This window comes from Lipophrys pholis (genome assembly GCF_963383615.2).
Source record: "Lipophrys pholis genome assembly, chromosome: 2".
Lineage (NCBI taxonomy): Eukaryota > Metazoa > Chordata > Actinopteri > Blenniiformes > Blenniidae > Lipophrys > Lipophrys pholis.
Genome location: NC_137636.1, coordinates 10753280 through 10771987, shown reverse-complemented (window position 1 = coordinate 10771987; position 18708 = coordinate 10753280). Strand labels below are relative to the sequence as shown.

General features: G+C 40.6%; 1 protein-coding gene across 1 annotated transcript; it reads left to right on the top strand.

The window, feature by feature from the left end:
- Positions 1-8088: 8088 nt before the first annotated feature.
- Positions 8089-9774, top strand: LOC308126313 (BTB/POZ domain-containing protein KCTD12-like). Its single transcript, XM_080490605.1, has one exon. The coding sequence runs from the start codon at positions 8187-8189 to the stop codon at positions 8967-8969; it is 783 nt and encodes a 260-aa protein (XP_080346731.1). The 5' UTR covers positions 8089-8186; the 3' UTR covers positions 8970-9774.
- The last annotated feature ends 8934 nt before the right edge of the window (positions 9775-18708 follow it).

Below are 18708 nucleotides of genomic sequence, written 5' to 3'. Positions count from 1 at the left end.
GTGTGTGTGTGTGTGTGTGTGTGTGTGTGTGTGTGTGTGTGTGTGTGTGTGTGTGTGTGTGTGTGTGTGTGTGTGTGTGTGTGTGTGTGTTTAATATCGCAACCAGCGCCTCGGCTGAACCTGAGCCAGAGGATCCATTAGAGCTGATTGAGGAGCACAAGGGTGCAGCTATAACCCTGAAAGAAGGTGAGGAGAACACACACACACACACACACACACACACACACACACACACACACACACACACACACACACACACACACACACACACACACACACACACACACACACACACACACACACACACACACACACAAAGTGTGGACCAGCCACATAAAGAAATGAGTAGAATGAGTACAGCTGGGGGCTGCACCAGGTTAAGAAAAACATGGGCGCAGAAATACCTGCAGCAACAATTAAACATGATCAAGCTATACATGAACCTCTAAATGTACCCAGTAAAGTGGATACTGACAATAAATAAAGTACATTAAATGAGGGTCACTTTACATATGAAGTCAGCAGTGTCTGCCTTGGTAGGCACACAACTTATTGCAGTAATTTACAATATTAAGCTCAGAAGCAAAAGTTACAAGTTGGTTTTTATTGCTGTTCATAGACACACATTGAACTCCACATCACAGAAACGTAAACAACAGATATTAGCAGTGTTTAATGTATATTTGTAACTTTTTTGGACACATTCTCCCATAAAAGTAAAAAAAACACCCCAAAACATTACAATGTGTAACAGCAAGAAATGAGACACCCTACAAGTTCATGTTATGCTATTTCCTTACAAAACAAAGTGGAGTGGTTGGAGTTCTGGCCTCACATCAACCCTGGTCCTGGTTTGAGTCCCGTTAGAGGCCTTCCAGTGTGTTGTGAACATGTTTCCGCTGTGTGCCCAGCCCTCCAACAACCCTGGATCGCACAAAGGAGTATAAAATCTGAATGGATGGACCACTGAGCAAGCCACTCCGTTTTCTACAGGAAAAGCACAAACATGTAGGATGCTGTGTATGAGTACTTGTTGCTGGTGTCTCTTTGCCTTTTGTAGATAATTAACACTGTACAATTCACAAAAACAATGTAAATCACATTTTGTATTCTCACTGTGAACGCATGAACAATTAACTGATATCAACATCCTGGAGTTGATAAAAGATTCTTCTGTCACTTCCAGTTTTTGAAAACAGCACAGTGTTAAGGGGAGTTTTTCTTTGCTGCCTAATTTTGCTGTCAGGTCACAGGGAGAAATATTTCAAGGAGTGAGCACACATAGACCACTTGTCTGCCAAAAGAGTGTTTTCAGATATGGAACAAGACTTTTGGTATGGTCTTGTCAAGCAATAATTATAATCCTATACACCACCAACACACCACCTATCACTATTTTAAGCTTCATAATTTAAAACCTTCTCTCATCCCCTGGTCATTGCTTGGTCTTTGCTTGTGCAGACAAAGACATATATACATCACCCTATGTAATCATGCCATTTCTAGTTATGTGACACTGAGCCACATTCTGAAAATCTCCAGAGTTCATAAAGGGTTTTAAGTCTGTGTAAGCCACATGAACTGCACACAAAAAGTCTGAAAGCCAGGTCGTTGTTTTTTTAGATGATGCTACATTTGTAAGAAGCATCCACTTGTGGGAGAAGAATGAATCTTCCAAATATAAATATACTTATGTATTGTGCACAGTGGTGTGCAGTCAGGGGCAGCAGGGTTAGCACTGCTTGCCCTGTCAAAAATTATTTTTCTTTTTTTTTTTTTATAATTAAAAAGTGAAATCTGAAATCTGAGTCTGGAAGGAATTAGGCTGCTTGTTCAGCGTGCAGCTTTATCCAGACAACGACTGGTTATATTTTGTGGAGGTCAAATCTCCTATGTTCTATGAACGCATCACAGCAGTAACTGCATTGCTAATCTCTGATCGAAGCTGGACGCTGCTATTGGGTTAAAATGTTGAGTGACAGTACCATCAGCCAATCAAATTTTTATGTGTTATTGACGGAACGCCGGAGGGCAAACGGAGCTTCTCGCGCTTGTCTTGGTGTCGTCATAGAAATTAGCTTCACTGATTGGCCAATGGGCAGGCGCGTGATGACGCACTGTTATTATCCGCCATTCTGGAGGCGATGGCGGCAAATTTAACAACAAGATCGGATGATACAATAGCGGACCTGCTTCGGGGGCCTTGTTCAAGGTGCTCGTTTGGAGCAAAAATGGAAATTGTGAGAAGAGGAAGACCAAAGGCTTTGGGCAGCAGTTTACAGTAGGAAACTACCAACAGTTCGGCTGGATGACAGCGAGCTGGGAGCACAACAAGCTGTTCTGCCGGCCATGTTTACTCTTCAGTACAAGCTCCGGAACATGGAATAACAGTGGTTTTAGCAGCCTCAGAAAGCGATTCATCAAAAACGATCGCAGGATGGATTTCATCTAAGAGTGATCGGTGAGTGCTAGTTTTTTTTGTTTTTACTTTCTCTGGATTAGTTTGGCGCTGCTGTTGGCATTTGGTGCTGTTTTTGATTGTAAAGTGGTGTTTCCCATACAATCGTGGCGGCCCGATGGCGATGCTGCACAGTGGTGTCTTGATGCGTTATGGTTGTTGATCACCTGTCATGTTGGTGTGGATTAAGCACTGATGCATAATAGCGGCCTTACAGTGGATTCGGATTGTGTATTTACTGTAGGACATAATGTGCGGCTGCTGCATTGGTTGTATCGGCATAGGCAACAATACTTTTTTTGGGAGGGGTATTTAGTTACTGCTGGCCCTGACTGAAACATCACCGCAGGCTACTGATTGTGCATGGTTTGTACAGACATTCAGTTTATTTCCCTGTTTTAAGTTTTGTGTTGGCAAAGAATAAGAATGGACATCTATGGGTCTATATTTCAGTCTGATTTCTTTCTTCTTTTTTTTTTCATTTCGATAATATTGGTGCGTTAACTCACGATTAATTGCATTTTTAAAATTCTATTTTAAATTCACTCCAATGGGGTTGAAATGAGTTTTAGCAAATGGAAGGGCATGTTATCATTCATGTGAAGTATAACCTGCTTAATAAGCAAAAACTTGAGCAAGTGGAGGAGTTTTATTGACTCACTAACTGTGGGTTGAATATAAAACTTGCACAACACCACAGAGTTGGAAATTGTAAACAGGCAGTTACTCAGTACAACTGTAAACCAACAGCTACTACGCATTTAGTTGAATTCAAATAAGCAGTGCCACATATTTGGGAATTGTAAACAGGCTGTCACTTGCTGCAAGTCTTATGTAGTGTGAGTGGAACTAAAAACAGACTGAATTCTGAGATGAATGTTGACAATCTGTGGGCAAAACATGAAGTAGATCTTTTTATAATCACAGTGAAAAGACTCCCTGAGAGATAGAGTTTCACGTTATTTACAACGATACAAATTGGTACTTCACCAAACATGAGTTATCCGTACACCAATGTGTTTGTTGAACTCTTTGGAAGTATCTGTACTTTGGCTCAGGACAGAAGAAACAGAAAAAAGAATCAAATGGCCAAAAGTCAAAGTGATTTTGGGAGAGAAAGAGACCTCGTGTGCAAAGAGAAGGAGAATATTTCAGCTGTTTGTTTTTGTCTCTGAACAGGGAGAGGTTCAGTGGCGAGGAGCTGAATGAGGGCAAGAGAGGAGAGACAACACATGGATGATGGGGTGGGTGCTGCAGAGGTCTCACTCCAGTAGGCTGCAGAGTGACAGTGTCTGGCTGGGTGTCACTTCAGGAGACTGCTTTATGTCACAAGCAGGACAAATGATTCCTCAGAGGGGGGGTAGTAACCCAACACTGCACACACAGACACACATATGCATAACAATACTGACGCACATGGTGTGTCAATACTGGAAAAGCCCCAGTTCATGCAACGGCTATTCAAAATATGACCGCAGCCACCCTTGACTTCTATATTCTACGCACCTCAGTTTTGACAAGTTTCTTGTAGCTCTATGGTAATATAACTAGAAATGATAGCATGCATGTGATTCATGAGAATATTGTTATTGTGTCATTTTGTTTTTGCTGGAGTGATCCATCCATCCATCCATCCATCCATCCATCCATACATCCATCCATACATCCATCCATACATTCACCACTAGATGGAGACACTGAACGTAAATATTGTTGTTAATGTAGGTTTGATTATATGAATAAATCTATACAGTGGAGAGTGTCTTCAATATAAAATCGTATAATCGTAAGGAGGATTACAAACCATATTATTCAAAAACATTTTAAAAGGCATGTGTGTTATGTATGTAACACAAAGCCATCAGCAAAACAGACCCATTTGAATTGAAACCCAAGGGAGAGATAACAGGGAGGATTTTCATCATAGGAATAATAAATGACTTGTCACAATTTTCAGGTAACCTTCATATTATCCAGGAAATGGTTTGGGAGCTAAACTTTACAACTTTCTTCATCCAATTATCTCCTGCCAGACGATGAGAAAAAGAAGCTAACCTTTTACAGCGACGACAGACAAAAGGGGGAAGAGTGGTCAGGCTGGCAATCTTGGTGTGGTAAGGTGAGGGAATGATGAGAAACTCTATCTTTTTTTCTACAATAACACTTGTGATCAGTTTGTGATACAGCTGTTTGTCAAACCTTGCATGAACACATCAAACATCCCCTCCATTCATGCATTGTGTTGGCCAGTCCAAAAGGCCCATGAAAGGACAATAATAATGCTAAAATGAAAGCTGAATGACAAAGATTTAAAGATTCCGCTTTTTGTTGAGGTGTAATGGTTAGTACTCTGACCTCATAGTGCGGGTTCATAGGGTTCAGGGCTGGTTCCTCCTCTCTCTCTGCTTACAATAGGTTTTCTCTGTGTAATATGCATATGAGGCGAATTGGTCACTCTAAAACATCTATAGATCCAAGTTTGTTTGACAGTTAGTTTCTCCGTGGTTAATTTTTGTGCTGTATACCCCCTCTGCTGCAAATGGGATTCAAACATTCAACCAAGGGGTCAAGATGTAACCCAATGCAATCTAAAACTGTATAAATGATTTTTTTTTGCTTTTTTTTGTGGATCATATAATAACTTGAACATGGTATAAATGTATACCCATACATCTTTTGTACTTTTATTGAACTCACAGTTCACTGAGAAATGCCAGCTTACACCCGGGAGAGGTCCTCAGTCCATCAGAGAGCAGACAGACAACCACTCATGCTTACAGTCATGCCAGTCGGCATGTAAGCTTCAAACATGTTATTGGACTGTCGGAAGAAACACGCGGGGAGACCACGCAAGCTCTACATCAACAGGATTGACAATTTCTTGTAATGCAGATATTTTTTTATTAACAATACAATGACAGAGAAAAAATATTGCTGCTTTTCTATTTGATCACCACTAGATGTCGCCCTGACATAAAGATTGAAAGTTGTCTTGGGCAGTTCAGTGGAAGGATGATGCATTTGCGTTTGTGTTGGAAAAATAAGAATTTCAATTGTCAACGGCGCAACAAGTCTTCGAGGGATGACGTTTTAAGAGAATAATATTATCTGATCTGAAGCTCCACTGTTGATACTTAGTGAGCTTCTAGGTATGGTTTTTTTTTAAAGTTTATTTTACTGGTATTTTGCATTAGAAAATGCATTAACTTAAAGATACCTTCAATAACAAGACCGCCAGTTCAAAAGTCTGTGTATTCTCATTAAATCCTCATCACTCCAACATTGACAGTAAATCGGGGTCATCAACCCTTTTGAAACTAAGAAGTTCTTAAGGGATATCAAGTCATAGGAAAAGCTACGGTTCACAAACTTCATGAATATTTTGGAGTTTCAAATCACGTTATGTTATGTGTATGGATCACTATCTTTAGAATATAACTTGCTGGCTAATTACAAGGTCCTTTTTGGGCCAGTGGGAGCCAGCTAGGACCACATTGGTCACTCCTGGCTTAGATTATAATGATGCTTTGAATTAAGTCAACCAAAATATGAAAATTCTTACTGTTGGGAAATGTTTTGTTCCTTTTTCTTCAGGCAGCACTTTCTGTTTCGCATATCAAGTCAGCAAAATCTCTGGAGATGTATTCCATATCCCCATATAGCCTATTGCACAGCTGTATCAACAACATCTGCTCTGAAACACCACCCTGATGATTAGCCTCCACTACTTTCTCATGTATGTTATGATCCATTCTGCAGACAGATGCGCTCTCGCTCTCTTTCTCTCTCTCTCTCTTCAGACCTCTGTTATTTCTGACACACGTCATGATGTTTATTTCCACAGTACAGACAGATTTAATTTGGCAGTCCCTCTTATGAAAATTTGATGCGCTTCGTAACTTAAACAAAATTCATCATCAGAGGTAGCAGACCCATTACAGCATGTGCTGAGACTGTGTGCGATGATGTCAGTGGTTGTCCTCGGGAGGTGTGTGTGTGTGTGTGTGTACTGAAATATGAACGCAGAGTACATTGCGCTTCAGGACTAGATCAAAGAGGTCTTTCGTGTTAAGCTGAAATCAATTCTGTCTAAAGACTTGTGTGGGTTTGAGGAAAATTGCTGCCTCTTTTTTTAGGAGGTGTTTTGAGGCATCATAGATCAATCGGACTACTTTTTTCTCAGTGCATGGGTACTCGGCTGTTATTCCAGTTTTCAGGGGTGAGCACACACAGCGACCCCAGGCACAAATATGCCACCTCATCTTTGAAATAGATCGACTCCAAGCCAAGGTGGTATTTTCATCAGCATGACCTTCTTGTATCCACAGTATAGTTTTTATATTTGTGAAAAGCCTGAGGATAGGCTTAACCTCCACTGGAAAGAGAATTAAAGAACTTATGTGACAAATAAGGCAAGACCCCTACATGCAGTCTTACAATAACAGCTATGAAACATCACTTTTAGCAACTCTGCATGAACATGCAATCATATTATAGCATTTCTGCAAGTTCTTATTAAGCTGCAACAGTTTAGTGAACTTTTTAGAGTCACTTTTGTGAACAATGGTCCTTAAAGACCTCAAATAAGATGATCGAAACCCTCAGGAGGGCTGCAATACTAATGTATCCTGAGGTGAAACTTTATTCCAAGTACCATAACTATTCATAATTTCCCCGCTTCTTGTCTATATAATGAGTTATTAACATCACATGGTTTCATGTAAACATAATGGATTATTTGGTTGTCATAATGTTCTTCATCATAACATCTTTTTTGCTGCACAGTTGAGGGTGAAGTAATATTACCGACACACACCATGGCTTTTCCATCCACCTCAGGGTCACAGAGTACTGGAAGCCACCCCATGAATGATGGCAGGGTACAACATGGACAGACCCAACAGACAGTGACAACCACACACTCAAGGCATCAATTAGTGGGCCGACTGATGACTCTTAAAATGAGTCCTTAATTAGCCCATGAAGAACATACAAACTGCACAGAAAGACACTGGACCACTTTTCATTGTGAAGCAAGTGGCCCGACCAATATTCTACCACCTGTGTCCATTTCTATGGATGTGTACAGTGCTGTAGAAAGACCCCTTCATGTTGCAGCTATGGGCTGTCATAAAGGCATTACTGCAGACAATAAAACTATCCACCATCCATTTACATCATAAGAAGCTTTGAGATTATCAAAGATCTTTACCACCGTCATAAAAATCTGTGAAGGCCTCAGTAGTATTGCAACATGAGTTACATAAATGAAGAATTTGTTTTATAACCACTTTTGGTAATATTTGTGACAGAGGAATTTATTCGAAGAGGAGAGAAAGGGTAAAAGTGAATTTATGTAATTATATTTTTTTTTAAGTTGTATGATAAAGAGACGAGTTATTTCAGATGATTTCACCACTTATGTGATATGAGATGTCACCTGATGGATCCTTTTTTAATTTTTTTAATTTTGTATTAGTATGAAGTTGGGGCTTCCATGAAGCATTTGAAGGCAGCATGGTGTTGTCAGAGCTCTGAACAGTTAATGTCTCTGCTTTGGCCGTCCTTTTTCCTTCTCCTCCTCCTCCCACACAGCCAAACCAATATAAACATTTCCTTACACTGAGCACACTCCCGACTCTCCGCCCTTGTTAGGTCACCTACAGGGACACAGTCGAAGTGGGGTTTTTTTTTTTCCTTTTAATTTATTTATAAGATAGACTTAGCGATGGCACAAACTTCAACTTTCCCTGACATAGTGGAGCTGAACGTGGGTGGCCAGGTGTATGTCACCCGCCTGGAAACTCTCACCGCGGTGCCCAACTCTGTCCTCTGGGTGAAGTTCGGCCAGAGCTCCCCGGAGGACCTGCCCAAAGACAGCAAGGGCCGCTTCTTCTTCGACCGCGACGGCTTTCTCTTCCGATACATCCTGGACTATCTGCGGGACTCGGAGCTCTTCTTGCCCGAGTTTTTCAAGGAGAGGAGGCGGCTGCAGAAAGAAGCGGACTTCTTCCAGCTGCCGGAGCTGTCGCGGCGCCTCGCAGCCGCCAGCAAGGACAGCTCGTACGCGGAGGACAGCGGAGACCCGGAGGAGGCAGAGCTCACCAGCCCGGTCACCTCCTCCTCGGACCGGACGCTGCGCTCCCCCGGGGCCGACTCCGGCTTCATCACGGTCGGGTACAGAGGCTCCTACACCATCGGGAGGGACATCCAGGCGGACGCCAAGTTCCGCAGGGTCGCCAGGATCACGGTGTGCAGCAAGATCTCTCTGGCCAAGGAGGTTTTCGGGGAAACCCTGAACGAGAGCCGCGACCCGGACAGGCCGCCCGACAAGTACACGTCCCGGTACTACCTCAAGTATAACTTCCTGGAGCAGGCGTTCGACCGGCTGTCCGAGGCTGGCTTCCACATGGTGGCCTGCAACTCCACCGGGACCTGCTCGTACGGCAGCAGCGACCCGGGGGAGGACAAACTGTGGACCAGCTACACCGAGTATGTCTTCTGCCGGTGAACCGGCTGCAGGCTGCCCGGGGAGACCTTCAACACATTCATTATCTTTGGGAAAGTTTCAACTCCGTCTCGTATAGTTTCTGCCATCAGGCTGTGGTCAGGGTTATTTACTGCTCTCCTCTGCTTTGTGAGACACTTTGCTCTCTTTGGTTTGTGGGAAACACAAAGATAAACATGACTTTTTGTGATCTGGTTATTTTTGTGTCCCATTAGGCGATTTAACCCTTGTGGCTTTCACAAAGGCTGTTTTGTTTTAAGTTTTTAAGTGGTTCCCCAGGGTGGCACAAATGTTTGGAACTGCTTTCTTTTGATCCCAGTGAGTTGTGCGTGTATTGTCATGTTCTTTTACAGAGGCTACTAATGATCACATTAGTTACTTTGTACATAATCCAAAACTCAGTCTGGCCTTTACCCCCAAGTCCACTTTTATTCTTCTTACGGCTCCCAAAGTCTTAAATTTTGTGCTTTGTGATATTCTTTGATTGATGCCACTTTTATTCCATCTGGTTTGGATCCACCTTGTTTTAAAGCGCACACTTTAGGGATATCCTTTCCTGCCATTTATGAACTGTTGTAAACTTTTTCTCTTTAAATATTGTTACTGCAATTAAAGGTGATGTATCATTTTCTAATAAATCTGTCACGTTGAGTTCACAGTGGAAACTTGTTAATGTTTAAATGCAAATATTCTTATTTTACGTTCAGTTAATATCACAAATGTGTTGCTTTTTCTCTCCAGTCACGAGCATCTTTGTTATTTTCCTGTAAATTTAGAAGTAGAAATAAAGCATTTCAGAAGGTTTCAATGTCAACTTGATGTTTTTTCTATTTTTAGATTTATGCAGGGTACCTTGCTGCCAGAATTACCTCACTCTTTGAGTTATTTCCAAATGTTGCGGACTACATCAGTGAAATGTACTGCCATCTAAAAGCTTTGACCTGATTTGCGTTGTGTTTGATAGTTGTTTTGCCATCAAAAATGACATTCATATATCATAAATCCAAAGATTACTGAGTGAATAGAGGAGTGAGAGAGATGACGTTAAAACAAACAAAAGAAAAGTATATATACACAGAAATCTCCCTGTGAGGCTTGTGGTTCCTGGTAATCATCACAGCAGACGATGATGCAAATTTCCCCAAATTACAGAATTATTCATCCTTACAAAGCTTTGTCATGTTTAACCCTCCCGTTGTGTTCACTTTCCAGGAACACAAAGCGCGTTCTTGTGCCAATGTGACCTGGTGGATAGAATCAACAACGAAAAGATGCTGACTAACTCCAGCTGACTATTTCTAACAATGTCCGTAAAATGTAGTAAACTGATGCTCTATATCTTTGGCTTGAAATGGATAATGTGGTATAGTTCATTCAATTTTTATTGAACAATTCCATGACTTTGCAATTGATTCTTTTTGTATCAATACAGTCTCGGGTAAACTTTCCATTTACCTTAGATTTAAAGTGTAATTCCAGATTAAACAAATTGTAGCCCAAAACTGAACTTGTTTGAGGGCCTGGCAGAGCAGCGTTGGGAAACGGATGAGGCCTGTTATCTCCCCTGGGCAGGATGGGAAAGAGAAAGGGGGGGGGGGGATTTCTCTTTGGCTGACAAGTACAGTAATCAAATGTCTGTTCTCTCGTGAGATCCTGGGACACAAATCCATGCTATCCCAGTGTGCAGTCTAACACACACACAAAAAAAAGGCTTTTTGTGGGTTGTGTTCGAGTGTGCTACAATGCAAATCTGCAAGAGCAAGCTTTAAAAAAAAATAAATAAAAGATCTGCAAAATGAATCATTTGTCAGATATCCAGCAGCATCTGAAGCTCTCAGTGTGAAATATGTTATGAGATGTGTTCTCACAATTTCTATATGCAAATAATCACAAACAAAAATGAACAAGCATGCGAAGACACACACAAATGCACACTTGCCTCTTCAGCCATCCAGCCACCCACACACACTTCTGCTACCAAGGAGCTTCATAAGAGCTTCAAAGATAGGCATGTCAACTCCAGAGACTTCGTATCTGCTGTCAGCTGATGCTGCCATCTGGACAGGAAAAAGGAAGGACCGACCACGAGTCTTCCTCTTATGTGAGCTGCAGAAACAGGACGTAGTGAACGACTGAGCGACGACTGCAGGTCAGCAAAATGAAACACAAGCTGACTTTGTATCTATCAAGAAGAAAGCGAGAAAAAATAACTGGTGATACGAAAGGATAAACTTTCAGACCTTAACATTAATGTCTTTTAGCAATATCAAACATTCGATATAAATGCTTTTCAAAAGGCATTGCTTATTTTCAGGCAATAGCAAGTATCTTTAAGACTGATTTATTTTCTAATAGCCGTTTCTGTTTGCTTGCGTGGTAGACTCTTTGGTGATAAACACCTCCAAAACACATTTCACTTAATGTATGCCGCTATGTATTCTGTTAAAAAAACACCAACAACACAGATACCCAAATGCTAAACATGTGCGTACACACACACACACACACACACACACACACACACACACACACACACACACACACACACACACACACACACACACACACACACACACACACACACACACACACACACACACACACACACACACACACACACACACACACACACACACACACTCATAGTTATGAATATAGATAACGTGGGCGGCAGATAGATAAAGAAAGCCAAATTAGCCAATTCAGAGAGTTGGAGATAACACAGACATGCTGGCTTTTTCATCTCGGCCGCTCTGTGTTAAATCTTTCACACTCTCTCTCACAGTTTCTCCTTCTAGCTGACTGTGACCTGCACGTCTCTGATGATACTGTTGTTTTGCTTTTATTAATTTTGCCTCTGATACAGAGACATCACACTGTCCACAAAGGGAACAACAGATGAATAATTAACCCAAGCTGCTTTTCCCTTTGTTGATATCAGGTGTTAGAGCAGAAAATGAAATATGATTGCCCTGAGATAAAAGAAAAAGTACAAACGGTCTGCATTCATCCCCAAGTGATCTGAAATGTCCTTTTTACAGCGCTGCTTCACTTTTGATCATGACATTGCAGATTGTTGTGTTACACATGTACCCCTAACTTCTTCACATTAAGTTGGTTGAGATACTTCAGATTAATATCAAGCAACAACTCCTATCCTGCACTTGCATGATGTGTCCCTCGTCTTTTTATGACTGAGAAATGCCAACAAAATAAATAAAAAAGTTCACGACAACAAAAAAAAGAAACAACAACCCCGGAGTATCCCATCAGTATCACGACTAAAAAGTCTCCGTCCGAAAGTGCCAGCGACCTTTAAATCATTTCCTTATATCACAGAATGCTTCCTAAAATGGCATTGAATTTTAATTACGCAACCATTTCTCTTAACAGTCCAAAGCTGGCTCAGCAGAGTGTCCACTTTATGCCAGCATATCAGCATGGTGCAAAATTTCTCAGGGACCAGAATGAGACATGAATGCATTTGAGAAAAGATTTCTCTGTTAAACGAAGAGTGGTGCAGTTTGATCTGCAGAAACAAATATGGGAAAACACAGACAGACATTGCATTCAGCACACAATAGTCACACTCATCGGAGGAGATGTGGACATTTTTTCATCAGGTCTTACAAAGTTTTCAAAAATTCTTAAGCGTTTTTGAGAAATACCAAGAAATGGTTTGCTTGTTGGGAATAGAATGCCAGCTGAATATTAGCGTAACTGAACACAATGACTCGAAAGAATTATTCTCACTCCTTGAAATAACAGTATTTTCCTGGCATCAGCTCCAAGGATGACATAAAAACACACAACTTTTATTAAAGCTTCATTCAACACAATTTCACCATCGGTTATATATTAATTACAGTCAGGAAACGTATTTCAACCAATCGTTCCATCTAGTTTCTATACTGCTTCATCATGTTGCACATCACCGAAGCCGATCCAACAATGGGCAAAGGCAATGTATACCCAGTCGTGAAAGTATGTGAAATGTTTCACCTTTTCTTTTAAATTTCTCCATGAATTGGATTCAAAATCTGTTATTTGTGTCTAGGACACAATAATATAAAACTATAATGTGCTTAAACTTATAGGACTACACAAACAATTATAATTATTGATGTAGTCATTGAGCACAGCTGGGGAGACCAAATGTGTTTGATTGGGCTTCAGATATCTTTCTCCTGACAATCAAAGAAACAAGATTAAGAAATGGCAAAGAGCTGCTTCCACTTCTCAGATAGAAGACTCTTTGTAAATGCCTTATCGTGCTCTTCAGTATTTTACAGGAAGCATCTGTCAATGTTGACCACATTTTCAATTTCCATGAGACCAAAGAAGGTCATATAGTGATGTCAACCATTACATGTGGTCACCAGCCTCCAGTTGAACATAAAGTCGACAAAGGAGCTATTTAGTGTTTTGGTTCCTCTGCCTGTAGAGAACTCAGTCAAAATGACTCCAAATGGGCAAAAAAAACCCCGATATAGGCTTGGAGGACCGCTCAGAGGAATCATTGGAACAGGCGTTTCCCTTCTTGTTAGTTCACCACATGTAATCCTCTGCAATCGAGCTATGTGGGGGATACTACTGCAAACACCAAAAATGATCAATGAGCTTGTTGAAACCCCTTTATGTTTTTTGAAGCTTGATTGAGTTGAATTGCTTCATGCCTGTCATCAAAATGGCATTGCGTACCGTCATGAGATCATCACCGTGTTCAATAAAGACAGAACTTACATTTACACGAGTATTTTATTGAATGTATTTCTTTGCAAAGCACTGTAAATTGCCTTGTGTCTGAACGGTGCACTAAAAATAAATTTGCCCTACCTTGTGTGTATTTGGTTTAAGTTCAACTCTGGTCTTTCTGGTTAGGGTTTGCATGTTCTTCATGTGAGAACTCCTAAGCTGGATAAAGTGGCTGGATGGATGGATATGCGTCTGTCTATACATGTGAATGAGAAGCAAACCCCAGCAAATTTTATGACCAGATTTTGTTCTTCACAAAAATAGGTCCATCTTCAACTCTGCCCACTTTGAAAATACTTTCATATAGTCACATATTCAGAGACATTTCATGGTACCGACTACATTGAAGTCTTTAAAATGATCATCATTTAAAAGCGGAGCTTTTGTTGTTGACCTTAAAAACAGCTGTTCCCTCAACGCAAAGTATTCTTACCTGTTTCTCTCATATAGCTTTTAATCTCATGAATTATCTTGATATTGGAGTAAACATGTCACTGTTTGAAAAAAAACCCTGTGGACCCTTTCAACCATTTATGGCCAGAGTAAAGTATACAAAAGATACCAGAACATGACACTCTGCAGATGCACTTGTTTCATAATCATCTTCACTCAGTTGGTGTTTCAGTTTATACTTGTAGCAACAATTGGTGATATTATTTATTACCAAGCAAATTACTAACAGTATTTAATCTTTAATACTTTTCAGATTTAAAAAAAAAAAGTGGAAGTGTTTTGTTTGCAGTTTTATATTTGTGGATATGATGCAAAAATTTAACTTTTCTGTTTCTTTTAACTACACCGGCGAATTCACAGGAGCGCAAACATCCTTTTTGTCGAGTCCCTCCCTGAGGCGGCGGTCTGGTGGAGCCGCTAAAACTCCATTGAGTCACAATCCATCATTTGACGACTTAGCCATGCTCCAGAATTGTGCCTCTCTAATCTATAGCATTAAAATTCTGCTATCTATAATTCAGTAACTTCATTTCAGTTTTACACACTGACACTTCATTTGTCATAATGGATGTTGGCTCGGTTTTGACCTGATTTCCTCTTCAGTTCGGAGTAGTGATAGATTAGCCAGGCAGCACATGTTTGTCTTCAAGTCGAGTATGGAATTCAATCACCGCTCAGAAGAGGATAAGATGCAGGAAATGAAAGCAATAATGAATTCTAGTCAGGACTTTGCTCCCTCAGCAAGCTTGACATAAGTCTGTTTCATCTTATAAAGTCCCAGAAGTGAAAGATACTATCCTGCAGACAGGCTTTTTCTCCTAGTAACTATGAGCACAGCTCCAAAACAGAAAAAAAATAAAATAAAACAATCAGATCATATATCTAAACATAACAGCACTACAAAATACCTTCAAGAGACTGCTTTGTGTAACACAAGCGACATCAAAGATGTCTGACGTTCTCCATATATGGATGCACAAAGTCACATCAAAGTCCAGGTCTTAAGGTAGGAAATTTACCTTTAAATCTCTTTTTAAATTTATTTATTTATTTATTAAATTTTTTTTTAGAAAAGAACACATTACTACAAAAGCCATGACATCTTTGGGTTGTAAATCACAAGAAATGCATTTTTAGTCCCCTGTATAAGCATAATCTCAATTGACTTAAGATAAAAGAAACCTCAGTAAATGTTGAGCGTATTGTGACATTACTGGATTCATCATTTTGACAGTTGTTTCCAATGTGTTTGCTGCACTTAAGAGCTGCTTGCCGTGCTGTCAGCCATAAGAAGGATAAAAGTCAGGTAGGGCTGCAGACTGAGATTAAAATCTGTGATCCTCCAGTGGCCATGTTATCCGCCTCCTTCAAGGACTCTACCCCAGTGTCTCTGACTAAGATCTTCTCTCCCTCTGTCTGCTCGGTGGAGTTTTTGTCAGGCAGAGGGAGGGTGTAAATGTCGCCAGTCTCCGCTGAGCTGCTCTCGGTGCCCAGCAGCAGACCGGAGATAGGTGCAGCTCCCAGTGACAAAGCTGAGCCTTGCACTGCGCCGGTAAACTAAAAGGTAAAAGGCTGCCAGCATCAATCAGCTGCAGGGAACAGAGAGGGAGAGAGGGGGCATCCTCCTCCCCTGCTGCTCCTGCTGCACTGGGCTTCCTTACACAAGGAGTGCAGGCCTCCTCCCCCTCCCTCGCAGCGCTGATGGAAAGGGCAAGATGCGAAAGAAGCTGATTCAGAGTCGATCAGCGAGCACTCTTATCATCTGCAACGTGTGGGAGTGGGTCAGAAACAGTTTTGGTAAGGTCACCCAAACCTAAGCTCTTATGAATTGTAGAATACTGTGATGTTTCTGGTGCCACATTTCAACGAGCATTTCCTGCAACTATCTAAGAAAACCACATTGACATGTTAAACCACAGTCTGGTTTCATTAATGTTTCCACAGCATTCAACAAGTAGAAATATAAGCAGGTACATAAACTCATCTTTCTCCAAGTCAGTCAGGCAATCGGTCAACCACTTTGTGCCCCTGAAATATAGGTACTGGTTGAATCGCTAGAAAATCTACAAGCATTTTGTGCTACCAGAGAATGGTAGCACAAACTGCAGCTCACAATGTGCTTTGCAAATATTCTACATGCACAAAAATAGTCATTTATGAAACAAATGGTACACATGGCTAAACTCATCAGGTCTTTGAAATCATAATTGTGATTTGCAATTTTGTGCCAAGTTGCTGAAAATAAGTAAATTTTGATACCTACATCTTTATAAATGTAATGGAATTATTGATGGTAGAAATGAAAAGAAACTACTTATATGGAGCTCTGGTGTTAGTTTATCTCAAATCTTGTTTTATTGTAGTTTTTCTGTGACACGTTAGCTGAGCTGTCGGCAATGTGCAGGTCTAATAACTGATGCCGTTAAGTTGAGTTAGGTTGCTTGAAACCCCCCCCCCAAAAAAAAAAACCCCAACTTGGATGTGATTGGGTTCATGAACTAATGACCGAGAAGAAGCAGCAACAAAACAGCTGAGAGAAAGAAGTATACAGGTCTTATTTGGTGAGGATGGGCAAGGCTATGAATTCAACACAGTTGTTCTGCAGGCAACATTGTTGAGGTCTGTTGAGGTCACGTCAATTCCTTTTCCTACCAGCCCTTTTACCTTTCAAACCACTTATTTGAGGGTTAAACTTGTTTATTTTTTCAAAATGAATTTTTTAATCGCTAAATATGTTGCAAATGTTGACACATTCCCCGATTAGTAAAACTTTCTACCCTTCAAGAGAATTAGGTTTTCTTTTACTTTAGTGATGTATTAAAGCTGGTAAAAATATTTTAGGCCATTAATACATTATAAAATATTTTTTTCTTTTATGAATAAAAGGTAAAGGGAGCCTTTAAAGTGCTAAAATTCAATTTACCTTGTCTGATGTTCTCAGCTTTTTCAACCTTGTGCTTGGATAACGGGCGAAAATGTCAGAGTAGTGCAAACATAGTGGAGGAACCTGCCCATCTGTTAAGCTGAACGTGTCTGGTTGGACTCTGGATAATGTTGCAGCCGTGATGTTTCACCACAAGGCACAGACCCGTCTTCTTCTCCTCCACGGATACTTCCTGCGTTACCCACATCGACTGTCTAATGTTGCGCAACAAATGACTGACAGGTAGACAGAGGGGGTTAGTGTCAGATTTGCGGCTTCAAACTTTTACTTCATGTCATCCTTTTTCCCCGTGGGATTGCATAAACACAGGGGCTGTCCGACGTGTCACTGTGACAGCATCCTAACGTCAAGCTGTCTGCCACATTTTTGCAGGGAAAAAAACATCTCAATAGTTATGAGGCAGATGCCGACTCACAAAATGAACTTTTCTTCTGCGGGAAAAAGTCAGAACACGGAGGGATGAATATTTTCTTCAAAATCTACAAAAATTAACAAAAAAAATTATCTATAGGGTAGATCAGGGCAAGAGGCAGGAAAAGGCTAAAGTAAAAAAGTCTAAAGTAAGTTCAAAACAATCTGCTCAATGGCAACCATGGGGGGGGAGTGGCTGAAGGTTGTCTCCCATGTAAAAATAACATCATAGCAAGTGCTTTCCTATACCCAAAGGGAACATCAACGATTAAAAATTCTTGAGAATCTTTAAAAGATGCTGAAGGTCACAAATTTCCACTCATCTGTCCTGAAATCAAGTCTTCAAACCTCAAAACAACTCCAGCCCGTTGCTCAGGACATCTATTTTTTAGTTTTTTTGAGCCAGCCGTATAGCTTTAAAACATACAAATATATATCAATCGTTTTGATGACGTGTAAATAAAACCAGAGGATGACACAAAAAAGTCATAGACAAGACTTATTTCCATCGTGATCCTCAAAAAAATAAAATAAAATCATACTAATATTCGCATGCAACATTCTTAGATGTAGTTTTCCTTTGACACAATCATTTCTGTTAAATGACAAAACTAAATAGTCATATTCGGCAACTCACAGATCCTGGTTGTTTTCTGCTGTAGTATTGAACTCGGTGAGGTTGTGTACTGAGAAATGTAAAACACAACAGCTCTGTGAACACTGTACACAATCGACGTATTCAATCTTTCAACTCTAAGGCTACATTTTAATGTACCATAAGCATGTGGCCCGTCCAATCTGCTCAACCCCGAGATGTTTCCAACCTACTGTATTTGTGGTATTTAACTGGGTCAAACTGGAGTCACAAGTGTCATCCTGAACAGATGAAGCATGTCAGAACTTGAATGATGTCTCTACTTGTGCCTTAAGGGAAGTGAACTCAACTTGACGTCACAGTAAACTGTAAAAACACACATTTCTATCCATTGTGACAAAAGCCTCTGAATTCTGTTTCTACTTCTGCATGTAAATATCTCCATAATCACTGCCACAATGACCTAGACAACACCTTTGTTACAGTTTACTTTCTAGTTTCCTTCCTCATCCAATTTGAGAAGTGGCTTGTCAAAAATATCTGATAACTGCCAGCAGCGGTGCCCAATGTCCTCATGTATGAAC